This window comes from Lepidochelys olivacea (assembly GCF_965140295.1).
Source record: "Lepidochelys olivacea isolate rLepOli2 genome assembly, chromosome: 1".
Classification (NCBI taxonomy): domain Eukaryota; kingdom Metazoa; phylum Chordata; order Testudines; family Cheloniidae; genus Lepidochelys; species Lepidochelys olivacea.
The window spans coordinates 253,701,862-253,717,126 of record NC_140411.1 but is presented as its reverse complement, the minus strand read 5'-3'; the positions used below and the strand labels follow the sequence as shown (position 1 = coordinate 253,717,126).

Here is a 15,265-nt window from a genome sequence, read left to right as displayed (position 1 = left end):
GTTTTGTTAAAAGTGCTGTTGCTAATGTTTGGCATCATCTGCAAAATTCTTCCTTCTCCACTCTGGAATGTTTTCGGAAAATGTTTAGAAAGCATGAAATAAGTATTGAAAGACTCACCAGAAAATCTGATGCATTCTGAAAACCAAAACAGGATCCAGACTGACAAATCAGAAACCTTGTTTTAATTAAGTCACATCTGTCTTACCATTCACCATTTCAGTCTATTTAATATTTTGAAATCGTAGCCTAGGAAGATTTTTTTGTAATTTTTGCTAAAAGGCAATTAAACTTTTGCTGTCATACCAGAAATATTAATAGCTTTTTCTGCTGGAGTGTGCAATTTTATGGCAGGACCAGTGGACTGTGATAATATGGATGGCCTGTGTGCAGACTTTATACGTATTCTTAATCTATCAGTGTTATCTCCACCAAAATGAATAGAGGACAGTGCAACTTTCAGTACTTTAAAACACATACCTCTATGGAAAAAGCCACGGTTCACTTTAATGTAGAAGGGGTCTAATAAAAAGTATGTTGCTGAAAGCAAATTAAACAAGTCACTAGAGAAGAAGAAGCAAGAACACAAAGGGACAAATTCTGCTCTCAGTTATAGTGGTGTTAGTCCAGAATCAATATACTGAAGTCACTGGAATTTTGCCATATTTACACCAGTGAAACAGAACAGAATTTGTCCCAGTCTTGCAATTTACCCATTACAGTAGATATGTGCCCTATACATAATTTAGGAAACATTTATTCCATTCCCAAAGGCTTGACCCCATGCCCACAAAACTCAATGGGTGTCTTTCAATTGGACTTCACTAGGCAATAGTCACCACTCTAGCAAACTCAACCCTCCCATCAATATACCCCTTTCATGACAGCCCTAAAATCTTAGGCCCCTTTTGGGTGAAACTGTGCATAGGAGTGACAAAAAAATAAATCAAAACCATATAGCTGCAAACTGCTGGACAGAATGTGTCCAATCTATTTCTGTCTTCCAAACTCAGGGGGGCCACTTTGTAGTACCTCCACAACAGAGACTGGAAGGATGCGGAGGGGACATGTAGGATAAAGATCAGCAGGCATGTTCTGCATGATTACCCCTGATCAGGCAATGGAGATTTTGTTCATACCCTGGAATATTATTTCTCTCCCCTGCAGGAATTATCTATCAAAGGGAGTGATACATGGCAATGCTTAGAACCAGATCATATGTGAATATTAACACTAACACATCTGTGCACGCATTTGAGAGATATTTTTCCACTTTTCCCTCCCCCTGCCCTATCTCCCCTACCCAAAAAACCCATTGTTCAGACTTTAGCTCCTAACTTAAATATAGTTTGATCCTCATCTAGAAACATACAAATCTAATTCATTTTTCAAAGCTAACCATGCATAACCAATACTGATTGCACTATTAAAAATGGCCCAGCTTTACCCTTTCATGCCTACAACCCCAAAGCATGTAAGTTATTATTAATGATCATACTTAATATTTGAAACATTTCACACACACACACCCACACACACACACCCTTAGCTCATACAAAATTCTCCTCTCCCACATCCAGCAAGGGTTGTTTTAGGATGGATTATCAGAACGGTGTATAATCGCTTCCTAGTACTACAGTATGTGTGCACAACATGCAATTCCGTTTAGGTTTACAGACACAAAATTGGCCCAGTTGCATACCAATAAAAATTGGAGTACAATAGTGCAAACAGCATTTAAAGGATTTTAAATACCTAGAGCTCTTTGTTTTAAGATAAGGCATTATAGTAGATATTATCTGAGGGATCCTATTATAAATACCTTATTAATTATACCACTATCTTTCCATAATCCCCAAATCCCTACAAGTTAGTCATTTTAAAAGCACTAAATGCTTTCTGCCCACCTTACAGAATCCAGATTTGTTGGCAAAGATGAAGTATGTGAATTACCAGCTACAAAAGAATACCATCTGTTAAGGGAATTAAAACCCTTAAAAAAAAAAAAAGTAACCCTTTTCTAAAAAAATTCCAATTTTCATTGTTTAGAATAGATATACTTTAAGCACCAGTAATAGGACCTTTTATAAATGAATGGCAAATGCTAGTTTTTTTTAAAAAAAAAAGTAAAAGAACATAGTTCTCTGCTTTGTATTGAACACAATGTGTTTGAGAAATGGATTAAAACCACAACAGAGCCTTTTATTCCTTGTATGAACTCTACAATTAAAACGATAGTCTCCCACAGCCCAGCTAAGTAACATAAAAAGGCACAATCTTTTGATATGAAGATTACGAAGAACAGCATCTTTCAGCCCGAGACAATGATTGCCAGCCTGTGCACAGGGTTCAAAGGAGAAGTGGTTCGTCTGCAGAACCAGCATGGCTGAGAAAGACTGAGCCCCTTTCTCACATCCTGGAGGAACCAGCCAAGGTGCTGCAAACACAAGCACACTTAACTTCAGCCACATGAATATCCCATTGAAATCAATGGGACTACTCATCGGAGGAAAATTAAGAACAGACCTAAGCATCAGCAGAATCAGGACACGTCTATTCTTCCATGGCCACAGTCCAGTCCCCTTTACGCTACACTTTGGACACAGATACTGTCTCACAAAATATACCAGTGGATTCACAAAGCAGTGAGAAATTCTGCTCAAATATATTGTTTGCACTTTCCATTTCTCCCATTATGTGCTGCTCAGTTCCTTCACACAAGTGTGAAAACACAGCTCCACTGATTGATGGCAGAAGGATGCGAATTCATCCTTCACTGTCTATAATGTGGCACAAACAACATTCATACTACCCTGAAAGACACCATCTCTTCTTGCTTAAGCTAATGTCATTTACAAAACTGCACTCTCATTTCTTGCCTTGGAAGAATTTATAACACCTTTAATTTTTCTGAGCAGCTCATCTTCAAATATCTACATATGTTGAGATGGACTAGTTGAAATTTAGCTTAAAAGGAACATTGCTGAATAAATTTCTTTCAGTTAGTAAAATGGCAAGTCTAGTCAGATGTGACAAATATTTTTAAAATACAATACAACCAAAAACAACATGATCTTACCAAAGAACAAACCAGCATAAAATAAACTCCATTTTCCCTGAACACCTCATGCCTGAACAATATTTGCTTCGTCGGGAGCCCTCCTGAAAAAGCGTGCACCTTGAAGGTTGGCAGATTGGGCTGCGTCGGCCCAAATTATAAATTTTGTATGGAAAAAACGAACGAACAAACCCAACCTTTTACAAAAGATTAACTAGAATTGACAATTTCTGGATGTTTTTAACAATTCTGGTAAGGTTTTGTCATCAAAATTTCAAATTTCAGTGAAAAAAGGTCAACGTTTTCAACTATTTTTTTCCTCGCAAAAAACCAAAAACCTCCAAACCATTTTGTCAGCCAGTTCTAATCTCAGCAGAAATATCATCAGGAAACTATTGTAAAATGTTCAATGGAAACAATGTATACAGTCATTCATGAATATTCCTTTCTGGTGCCTACAAGCTAAACATTACAGCCTCACGTTTGGGACATAAGAACCAGCCTACAAAAGTAACTAATAAAAGATGAAAGTGAACTGATAGTCTGTTTTTATTGTCTAAGATGAGTGCAGTGCAAACAGCAAGCAAAAAGAGCTAAAGGGTAAAAGTAAGTGAGGTATTAAAAATTCTTTGCATGTTAATCTAAAGTAAGGACATTTGTTTATTTAACGCAGTAGAACGGCTCTGATTCACACAGACAAGCAGTTCATTTGTATATCAGAAAGTAAGGAGGCCATTCTAAAAGCCTTCCAGCCAACTCAAGCTCTGCCTTTGGGCAGTGTGGGATTAGTACCCCATTTAAGACCAGTGTAGGGGATGTGCAGAGAAAATGAGCTGGAGCCATCCTGTCTGCCTGTGTAACCCCTATATCCCCAGAAAGGGGCTGTATACCAGGCCTTCACTGAGTGGGCAGAATACCACAAAGAAGACCAACAGAGGGGGAGGACAGGGGATGAACATTTACATAGATCCAATGGCCCAAAACCCACTGCAACTGATGTGGTGACAGTACCCCAAGGCAGCACAGCAGCTGTAGGGGAACTGCATGTGGAGAGTGAGTTATATTTATAAATCAGTAGAATCAGGGCAGTTTATTAGCCATAGAGTCACTATAACCATTTTCATTAAGTTAAATCCTGTAACAAGTTTACAAAACAGAACCCTGATCTAGAAAGCTTAGATTTAGCTTCAGTGGAAATGGGGAGCGGGGAGGAAGGAGAGGAGAGAGAATTGAAGTTGTTCGTACAGCAAGTCATACTGAATACTCATGTTAATGACTCTACAGTGGAGTTCTGATGTATTCATTAAGTCTTGGCTTTCAGATGCCAAAGTAAACAACTAACAATAAAAAGGGTCAGAGCATATCCCCCCATGGTTATATCCACAAAAAAGGGAACAGAGAACCCAGAACACTTGCTCTCTTCAGGGGTAGGAGTGGAGGAATGGTGCAGAAGTAACTGGGGTCTGAAGCCTTCCATCTGTCTGTTTTATCATCTACAACGTATACTGTGAGCTCTTTGTGGCATTTTTTCACTCAATGTGTGTACAGTGCCTAGAAAATGAGGCCATGATCTTTGACTAAATACAAATAAGAAGAAAAGGGGAATCAGCCAAACCGCTGTAATCTGAATAGCCACCATAAAGGATGAAATCCACTCCACCCACAAAGAGACGGGACAGTTGAGCTACAAAAGGAACAGGAAAAAAAAAACGAGTACTTGTGGCACCTTAGAGACTAACAAATGTATTTGGGCATAAGCTTTTGTGGGCTAAAACCCCAGGGAATGTGTTTTCTAATGGACTTTATCCTTATAAATCAATGAAGTATCAAATCTAACACCCTAGAAATGTCTGTTGGCCTTGAACCCTGGGATGATGATTTCCACAAACCTTTATTCTAATTAAAAAAAATATTTTTTTAGAGTCAGATTCAGCACCCAGTGAAGTCAATAAAAAGACTATATACCTATATGGGCTCTGGACAAGGCTCTTAAATTGCATACACACTATTATGCTGTACACATAAAAAATATTCATGCTTAAGCTAATCAAATAAGAACCCAAACAACTGCCTTAAGCCATGTAAACTATCTACAAATAAAACTGTATCAAATTTAAGATGCTGTGTCTCCATCCCCAACCCCATCTTTCTATTTAAATGTCTCGGGATTACCTTCGAGTTGATACGTAATACATATGTTTTAGCTCAAAAGACTTCAGAGAAAGGCAATCGTGATACTATTATAATGACATTCACACAAGGACGAATGAAGCGTCCTCATACACAGGGATCTGATACAGTATCTCAGGCTACATATAAAAATCAAATTAAATACTGTACTGAAGTGCAGGCTTTGGGAAAGCCAACAGGGATCCAGCTTCTTCCACTTCTCTGAACTGCTTTTAAAGTTACATGTCTCATACAAGATAAGCCACTCTGTCACTGCGAAAAAGTAATGGAAACAATTTAAGCATTCAGAAAATATGCCCACCCAGCACAGACATGAAGTTGTTGACACACTGGTTACACTTAACCAAGCCTATAAATGTTTTTATACACTGCACTGTGCGTTTCTGTTTTAGACATCTATTTATATGTCTATTTCTTACAGAAAAAATAAAAGTTTAATGTGAATGGAATTTTTTTGTGTCTTGGAAAAAATGAGGTTTGAGCCAAATGTTGACAGGTTTAAGTCTGTAGTGCAGAGCATTAATACTATGAAAGTCAGCGCAAACTTCCACAATATTTATAAGGTGTTTTGCAAATGTCTGTACTAATGAGAGCTAACATTTTTAGACCATTAAAATTTTTTAAAACTTATACCATCTACCTTTTGGAAATAGTTATTATGGAGTAATAGATGTTCTGACCATTTAATGGAAAGTAGCCATGGGTGGTACCCTGTAAGTTTGGTTTCAACATTTCCAGAAATAACAGACAATTTTTTTTTTGGGAGGTTAAATAGGAAGTGTTTTTTCCAAAAAGCCATATTCATAGCCACACATATGAAAAAGTTACCCTCTAAAAAGTGAGGGCTAATATTAAAGAGGGAGATTCTCAAAAGGCACAAAGGACAATTAGGTGCCCAAGTCAGTGCATTCCCAGACTACAGGTGTTCTTGACACACAGGGTCAGCCTGACAAGCTTACTCGCATTGAGTAGTACTAAATTCTTCAAGTTGTCTCACTGAAGTCAATGGAATGGCTGAAGGAGCAGGGAGCTACTCAGTGTCTGAAATCCTGGCCCCACTGCAGTCAGTCAATGGAAGTTTTGTCACTGACTCCAATGGGGACAGGATTTCACTCCATGTGATTGCACTAGAATCTGACTCTTAATTAATATATGCCAGATAAACATGCTCCCCCAGTTGTTCTGACTACAAAATAGCCCAAGTAGAACAAAATCTGAGTCTCTCTGCAGAGTGGCACATTCCCATCCCTTCCACTGCTAGAGACCATCATGGACCTCATTCCACTTCAAAAGCAGGGGAGAAAAGAAAGAGGGACTATTGCACAACTGCTCAGAACCCACCACTGAAACCAGTGGTGAGTTTGGGATTTTTTTTAAAAAAGCTCTTAAGTCAATCAGTGGTACAGGGTGGGCCAGATTTTGACATTTAAAGAAGGAAAGACCGAGCATTTGTTCAAGCAAGAGACCAGTACCAACAGTAAAGTGTGACATTAATAACTGGGCAATTGGTGGTTCAGATACTATGGTGATGGGCAGCAGTAGAAAACCCTAAGATCAAAAGATAATACACAGACAGAGCTGCAATGAAATGCAGCAACCTCATGGTTAGAGAGCAAAAGTCAACCGGCGTATAGTTCATTTAACAACAATAGAGAAAGGAGACATTTTTAAGAAGAAGGATACTCAAATAAACCCTAAACAGTTACAAAAGTACCCTGTGATCTTCAATATCCACACAGAACAGTCAGGAGAGCAGACGGCTCTGCTACATAGAAAAATCCATGTAGGCAGTGGGAAATTTCCCAGATTTCCCCTCAGTTTCCATCAGATCATTCCATCAGGGACTGTAGTTTCCTCCCAGAGGAACAGGTAGTGGGTTCAACCTCCCTAGAAACCACACATGTCAGGAATCCTCCAGAAACCAGGGCCATCTGCATTTTTGCCTCCACAATGCCCTACAATCCCCTGCAGCTATTCCCCAGCCATCAGTACTGCTCAGCTTCCCTGGCCAGCAGCTGCCCTGGGAAGCTTCATTAAAGGGCACGTTCCACAGCAAGGAGGGATTTTGTGCCGAAGTTAATAAAACCTTGAGTCACCATGTATTAACTTGGAGCAGTTTACTATTGACTTCCAAGGGAGGAGAGACGTATAGAGCAGAGAGTGATGAGTACAATGCACCCAGTTCCCCATGCACATGGGGACATGAACTGCATTCTTCCATGGACAAAAGAGACCAACCTACTTACCTAGGGCTTCTTTGTTGTTGTTTTAAAGCTCTTGTTACTGTGGTAGCTTTCACATACTCATCCTAGGCAAATGATCTGTCTCATGACCTTGATTTTTAAATGTCTCATTCAAAAACTCCACAACTAAACATCACGGAATTCAATGTATCTATCTTGACAGCTTAAGGGCTGATTTTTCCTGCTGGGGTTTGGGCTTGTGGTTCCAGAAAATAGAGGTATTTGAGACCTGAAATTTGAACTCTATTTAAACTCAAAAAAGAAAAATGATATATGCTAGCCTTTGCTGAGTAATTGGAGACTATTATTGCTGTCACCCCTATGCTTCCCCAGCCTCTTCTCCCTCTTTTGTATCACATCTAGCATTACCTTGAAAGCCTCTTAGGATAAGGAATGTGTCTTAATATGTATTATGAGTTTGTGGGATAATGGGTTCCTTCTCTCCCACCCCCAGAAAATTTTGATATTGGGAAGATTTTGATGAAAACTAACCATTTCCATGGAAAGACATTTTTTGTGAAAAAATGGTAGTTAGCTGAGAACCCAATTTTCCATTAAAAAAATGTTTCGGTGGAAAATTTTTGACCAGCCCTAATTGTGAGGTCCCTAACATACCAACTGCTGTAATAATAAAATAAATAAATAAGTGACATGAGAGATGAACCATGGTGCAAAGAGACATGTCACTTTACTATTGGCTTCTCGTTGCATGAACTCAGGCAGACGGACTTTCGCATAAAAAGAAAAACCTTGAAACAGAGAAAATGCCAAGCCTTTGAAAGCTCCTAATACCTTCAGTCCCAACTCCCCACACATACTCTCCAGAGCCATGCTCTTTGAGGACTTTTTGAGCCAAAATTCATCCCTAGTGCAACTCCACTGAAACTCGCCTCATATCCATATCTCTAGAATATGATATTTGTGTAATTACCCAATGCCCTTTTGCTTAACAAACCAAACTCGCTGGAGTTGAAAAACTCTTATCACAAGTTTATATAAGAACTCTAGGCTAGTATGCACATGTATCACAAGATAAACATCTGGTTATGTTATGGTAAGGTAAGGTAACAAATAGATGGTAACTCTTGGAACAATAGATTTTTGCACATTACACTTTCATTTCTCTACACCTGGCTTGGAACCTAGTATATATGGTCCTAGTTTAAAGTCTATGAAAGTTCTAGAGTAGTTTACATCACAGAAATATACCACACAAAGTAGAACCAGTTGCACTCATAAAGGTACTTTAGAGCAGTGGCTTTCAACCTGCGGTCTGCGGACCCCTGGGAATCCACAGACTATGCTGAAGATTTCCAAAGGGGTCTGCACCTCTATTTGAAAATTTTTAGGGGTCCACAAATGAAAAAAAGGTTGAAAACCACTGCCTCGGAGACAGAAGGTTAAATTCCAATTGCACTTCTGCTCGTGTAAATCAGTGAAACTCCACTGATATTAATTCAGTTACAGCAGTCTAAACCTGTAAGAAACAGCAATCAGGTTCACATTATCCAAACAACAGTGATTCTACAATATGACTTTCTTCTATTAAGTCTCTAAATTAAATCCTTTGTACTGCTTTGAAATCTCAACTTAAATGTAGTTTTAAAAGAAGTTAGACTATAAACAGTAATCCTCAACAACTGTCCCTACAAAATGCATTTAGTACTTTTTGGAGGTATTCAAAAAATGCATTCCAGAAAGCATTTTCATCTCTGGCCTATAGAGTTCAGATTCCGGGTTTTGATATTATATTTTATTTGAAGCTCGGAAAAATAAATCTGTGACCAATTACCTTTGAATAAACCTACTAAATATACTGCCCACTGGATATAACCACTGCAAAAATTACATTTGTTGTGAATGACAGGCTACAGTGTGTTCTGAAGCCTTCCAATACATGATTGGCAGTTGGGGCCCCAATTCTGCTATGTGCTGAGCACTCCCTGTGAAGTCAGTGGGAGTGGAGAGCACTGGGCGGATAGGAAAAAAATATGATACAATAAATTTGTATTAGTTAAGGGAGATTGGCGGGTATGAACCCAGATGGGCGAAGAAATGGAATACATTCAACAGGCAAATATCAAGTTTTGTGAAGCCAGCAGTTGAGTTTGGAGGTAGGGAGGTATTCAGGAGAACCAGGTATCACCACAAAAGCCGAGATCAACTGCATCATAAAATACTTATCAGTTCATAATGTAAAATGCTTAGTGACCCCAAGAGCCTTAATGAAGGTCATTTTGACCAACCTCAGTTTAGTGGTAATGTCAAAGGTGGGGGGGGGACGGGACGCTGAACGCATGTGTTTTCATTGAACTATCATTCAGTGATTCTTCTAAGTATTTTAATGTCAGCTTCCCCATCGTTTCTCATGCTGGGGGGGGGGGGGGAAATCAGAGCACAGTGTGTGCAAGTGATGTTCTTCTGCCCGCCCCAGTCACTCTGCACGTAGGACGGTCACTGGAGCCAATGAAATGTCTGTTCCTGGAGCAGCTGCAGAGCCACACTCCGTACTAATGTCCAAGGGCTCGATCCTGCTTCCACTGAAATCGGTGGCAAAGCTCCCAATCGACTTCAGCGGGAGCAGGATCAGCCCCCTCGCCCCTCAACATACATCACATTCCTACACTTCACTGAAGGGTGCATTTTTACTGAGGGTTTCCACCAGACGCTTAACTACACAGAGCTGCAACACTTTGGACGTGTATTAGTTTCAAGGACCCTATCACCAAATTAAATAAAGTCAAGCCATTGTCGTGCAAACATTCCAGCCTCATCCAGAGCACTGATGACTTTCTCTTTCAGGTCCTGACCCAAACCTCAGCCCACTGAAATCGCTGGAAACCTTTCCGCCGACTGTCATTGACTTTGGATCCAGCCCCACGTACAGAGCATTTCACTCCTCCAGCCTGTAATCTCCAAAATACTCTTCTCACTGCGGAGTGAGAAGAGTAATTTGGAGTCAATCTCAAATACTTTTTTTCTGTACTGGAGCACGACCTGAAGTTAATTTTAAGTCTTTAGAATGTCAAGGCAAACACTTTCACTCCGCTATTCTAATCACAGGAGTACAAACCCCATTTATAAGGCTATCTTGCCAGCTCTCTTTGCATTCAATAGCATTGGTTTGGCTACATAATGGTCGCAGAAACACCAACACGTTACACATAAAGGGTTCAGGAGGACACAATCTATAGTCGAAAGAGGGAATCATTTCTCTTCATGTTCTAAACAGTGGAACTTTCACTGTCAGTCCAAAATTCAAGCACCACGTCTTTCAATTCCTTGAAAATACATTTGTTCAACGAACTTTAATTTATTTCCTTGAAGGATCCCCCCATATTAAGCCCCCCCCATCCTTCAGAGATTTAGGCAGGTACGTAACCTCAAATACTGCTTAATTCCATTGATTTCAGTGGGACAATATGCGTGTTTAGAATTAAACACCTGCCTACATTTTAATGGAATTGGATCATAAATTTTTTCTGCAGCTATTGACCAGATTCTGCAGTCCTTGCTGAGGGAAAACCAATGGATCTACTGATGTATAGGCCAGAGATTATGTATGTCGCCCCAGTAAACCCTGCATCGAGAAAAGAAACTGGCAGATGAAAGAAAAGAAGGACTTGTGGCACCTTAGAGACTAACAAATTTATTTGAGCATACTCTTTCCTGAGCTACAGCTCACTTCATCAGATGCATTCAGTGGAAAATACAGTGGGGAGATTTATATACACAGAGAACATGAAACAATGGGTGTTACCATACACACTGTAACCACAGTGATCAGGTAAGGTGAGCTATTACCAGCAAGAGGGGAGGGGGAAACCTTTCGTAGTGATAATCAAGATGGGCCATTTCCAGCAGTTGAAAAGAACCTCTGAGTAACGGGGGGTGGGTGGGGGGTCGATAAACCTGGAGAAATAGTTTTACTTTGTGTAATGACCCATCCACTCCCAGTCTTTATTCAAGCCTAAGTTAATTGTATCCAGTTTGCAAATTAATTCCAATTCAGCAGTCTCTCGTTGGAGTCTGTTTTTGAAGAATTGCCACTTTTAGGTCTGTAATCGAGTGACCAGAGAGATTGAAGTGTTCTCCGACTGGTTTTTGAATGTTATAATGAATAGATATGTGGACACAGTTGGCAACGGGCTTTGTTGCAAGGATAGGTTCCTGGGTTAGTGGTTCTGTTGTGTGGTGGCTGGTGCAATTCAGGGGACACCATCATAGGGCCTAATCACATCAGCCACACTATCAGAGGCTCGTTCACCTGCACATCTACCAATGTAATATATGCCATCATGTGCCAGCAATGCCCCTCTGCCATGTACATTGGCCAAACTGGACAGTCGCTACGCAAAAGAATAAATGGACACAAATCAGACGTCAAGAATTATAACATTCAAAAACCAGTCCGAGAACACTTCAATCTCTCTGGTCACTCGATTACAGACCTAAAAGTGGCAATTCTTCAACAAAAAAACTTCAGAAACAGACTCTAACCAGAGACTGCTGAATTGGAATTAATGTGCAAACTGGATACAATTAACTTAGGCTTGAATAAAGACCGGGAGTGGATGGGTCATTACACAAAGTATAACTATTTCCCCATGTTTATCCCCTGTTCCTCAGACTTTCTTGCTCTCCTGCTGGTAATAGCTCACCTTACCTGATCACTCTGGTTACAGTGTGTATGGTAACACCCACTGTTTCATGTTCTCTGTGTATATAAATCTCCCCACTGTATTTTCCACTGAATGCATCCGATCAAGTGTAGCTCATGCAAGCTTATGCTCAGATAAATTGGTTAGTCTCTAAGGTGCCACAAGTCCTCCTTTTCTTTTTGCGGATACAGACTAACACGGCTGCCACTCTGAAACCTGGCAGATGAAAAGGACTCCACTCAAAACAACCGGTAAAGCGTCGATGAATAAAATACTGAGCCCGATCCTGCGCTCACCGAGCTGCATTAGTAACACTTCCAGTTGACTTCAGCAGCAGGATCGGGCCGGTTGACAGCACGGGACACTCAACGGCTTTTCATATGCACATTATGCTATAACTTTTGTAATCCACTGTAGGATCTTCCCATCTGTTCGCTCCTCTGTAGACAGGAGAGCGAGGATTAAACAGGGAAGCCTGTTTTACTTCACCAGTGTAGCACTAAACTGTTTACCTAAAACCCGGGGAGGGGGAACGGGAGGTGGCAGGCCGAGGGTAGCGATTATTTCTCAGGCTCCCCCAGTTCTGATGCGTGGCCCCCGTCGCTGGGGGGGACGGGGGATCTAGGCAGGCTGGGGGAGCCTTTCCGGAGCTCCGAGTGGAGGGAGACACGGACATGCTGGCTTCAGCGCTAGCAGGACATCTTGAGGGGGGTTGATGCCGCAGCGAAAGGCTCTGGAGAGGAAATCCCCGGCTCGCTCGGAGGGCAGCGGCTGGAAGTTCAGCGCGGGGGCGCCGCAGCCCGCGGGTGCCCCCGCGACCCAACCCCTGTACGCTTGACTACACGCCCTGCCCTGGGGTCACCGCCAGCCGCTCCACAGAGCGGGGCAGCATCGCTCCCACCCGCCCCTCTTCTTCCCCAGCCCCCGCCCCCGCCCCAGCGCTGCGGCTGCCGCACCCTGGGGATAGAAAGCGAGGGGCGAGGAGCGGCAGCAATTGCTGCGCCCCAGGCACGCGGCCCACCCGCGAGCGGCGCGCTGCCAGCGCCGGCCCCAGCGGCAAGAGCCGGCGGCGCGCCCATCCCGGAGCGCCCCGAGCCCCAGCGTAGGCTCGCCCCAGGGAAGCAGAAGCCAGGACCGGGGCTAGCAGCCTCAGAGCACACTCGGGAGCAGCAAAACCTCGTCCCCGTCCCCGCCGCCCCAATCCTCGTGGGCTGAGGAGGAGCGGGGCGCCCGGCCCCCCAAACAACAGTCCCGGTAGCACCTCAGCCCCCGAGGCAAGGCGGGAGCAGGGACCGCGATCCCGGCCCTTCTGCGGCAGCGCAACCCGGAGCTGCTTAAGTCCCTGTATCCACATGGCAAGGATGGATCGGAAGCGGGGAGAGCGATTCGAGAGCCCGCGGGCCTGCAGCTCACCTTCCCGGGCTGAGAGGCAGCGCTGGACCCGGATTTCACGGCATCGGCGCCCGGCGCTGTACACAACCCGAGTTGATCCCACAGACAGACCGACCAGCCCCCCCCCCCCCCAGGCCTCTGTCACTCTCTCTCCAATCCCAAATAATCTCTCCACCATCACAACCAGCGTCCACCCAATAGCTCAATCCTCAATAATGTCCCTCCTCTAATTCCCTAATAATCCCCCAATATCTCAATCCCCTAATATCGCCCCTTTTGTAATCCCCTACTAATCCCCACCTCTCCCCCCCATATCCCAATCCCCTACTAATCCCCCGTCCCCACCTCTCCCCGCAATATCCCAATCCCCTGCTAATCCCCCAGACCCCCCAAAATCCCAATCTCCTACTAATCCCCCGTCCCCACCTCTCCCCCAATATCCTAATCCCCAATCGTCTCTCCTCAATATTTCAAACACCTCTTTTCTCTAATCCGCTACCAATTCCCTCCCCACATCTCACCCCCCCCCCCAGCAGCACCACTCTTCTCCCCCCCCCCCTTCCCTCTCAGACACAAAAAGAATAAAAACTATCGCCCATCCGGGCTGCAGGAAAGAGAGTCAATATTGCAGCCTGAATCCCGCGGCGGGGAGCGCACCGTCCGCCAGCCCGAGTCCCCCCGCCTGGCACAGCCGGCGGATCAGGAGAGCAAGTGACGGTGCCCTACCTGGATGCAACATACTTTGGAAATAGAAGATGACCAGGATAAAGGATCCGAAGCAAGTGACCAGGACCATCCTGCAAATCCTGTTCATCCTCATGACTTCCATCAGAGCCTGCTTCATGGCTTGGTCCCGGGGCTGCGGGGCAGGAGCACAGGGGATGGGGAGCCGGTTCGCGCTCTGCTCGGAGCTGGGGGTGTGGAAGGAGCTCGGAGCGCACGGAGATGCCTGGAAGCCGGCCGGCCGGCTGCCTGCTTGGCGCCTCCTCCCGCGGCTGCTCTGGGTGATGCCTGGGTAGCAGCGCACAAGGGCTACTTCATGGGGCTGGGTGATAGTCCTAGGCTGGGCTTTACCACTCTCCGCTCCAGGGCCGGGGAGGGCGGAGGAGTTGTCTGCGCAGAGGGAAGGAGAGAGCCGGAGCGTACTACCCTGCTAAGAACATGGTCGCTTCCAGCTGCTCCTTGGCAAGACTGCGGGCTCCCTCGCGGTCCTAAAGCCACTCCTATCTGCGCCTGCTCCATAGGGTTCAGGTCAGGTTCTAGGACAAGTTAAACAGGAGCCCGTCCCCCTACCTTTAAAGAGGGGCTTTTTTACCCTGAGGGCGGGGCAAATCAGCTTGACAAACACTTGGCAGCTTCTAGGGAGAGATTAAAGGATCTCCAGCGAGAGGGAATTTGGAGAGGAGGGGGAGAAAAGGACGATTCGCTATGGGGAGTCCATTATCACCCTAGAGTGGAAAGAGGAGACCCCCACATACGGAAAGGAAGTGGTTCCCTGCCCAGAGACCCGCTGCTCTTGGTGGAGCGGGAGGTAATGGGAAGATTCCTGCTTAGGAGCTATTTGCCTTGACAGCTGATAGTGCACTTGGATACACCTGCAAATAAATTCCCACCGCGACAGACAAGCTAAAGTGGAAATAAAATTCCAGGGTGTGGAATCCAGATACGATGATGATGGGCACCATACTGAGAGGGGGAGAGCGTTCCAAATTCACTACCCCTC

At 43.8% G+C, this 15,265-nt stretch overlaps 1 protein-coding gene across 2 annotated transcripts in view; it reads right to left on the bottom strand.

Moving 5' to 3' along the window:
* The window catches only part of CHST11 (carbohydrate sulfotransferase 11), a 235,288-nt gene extending 220,691 nt beyond the window's left edge, over positions 1-14,597 (bottom strand). Inside the window, exon 1 of one of the 2 annotated variants that reach the window (XM_084621288.1) lies at positions 14,269-14,597. In XM_084621288.1, the coding sequence (XP_084477414.1) occupies positions 14,269-14,386 (118 nt within the window). In that variant the 5' untranslated portion in view covers positions 14,387-14,597. The remainder of the gene's footprint in view (positions 1-14,268) is intronic. The other variant, XM_084621289.1, reaches the window with a different exon arrangement.
* Positions 14,598-15,265: the final 668 nt, after the last annotated feature.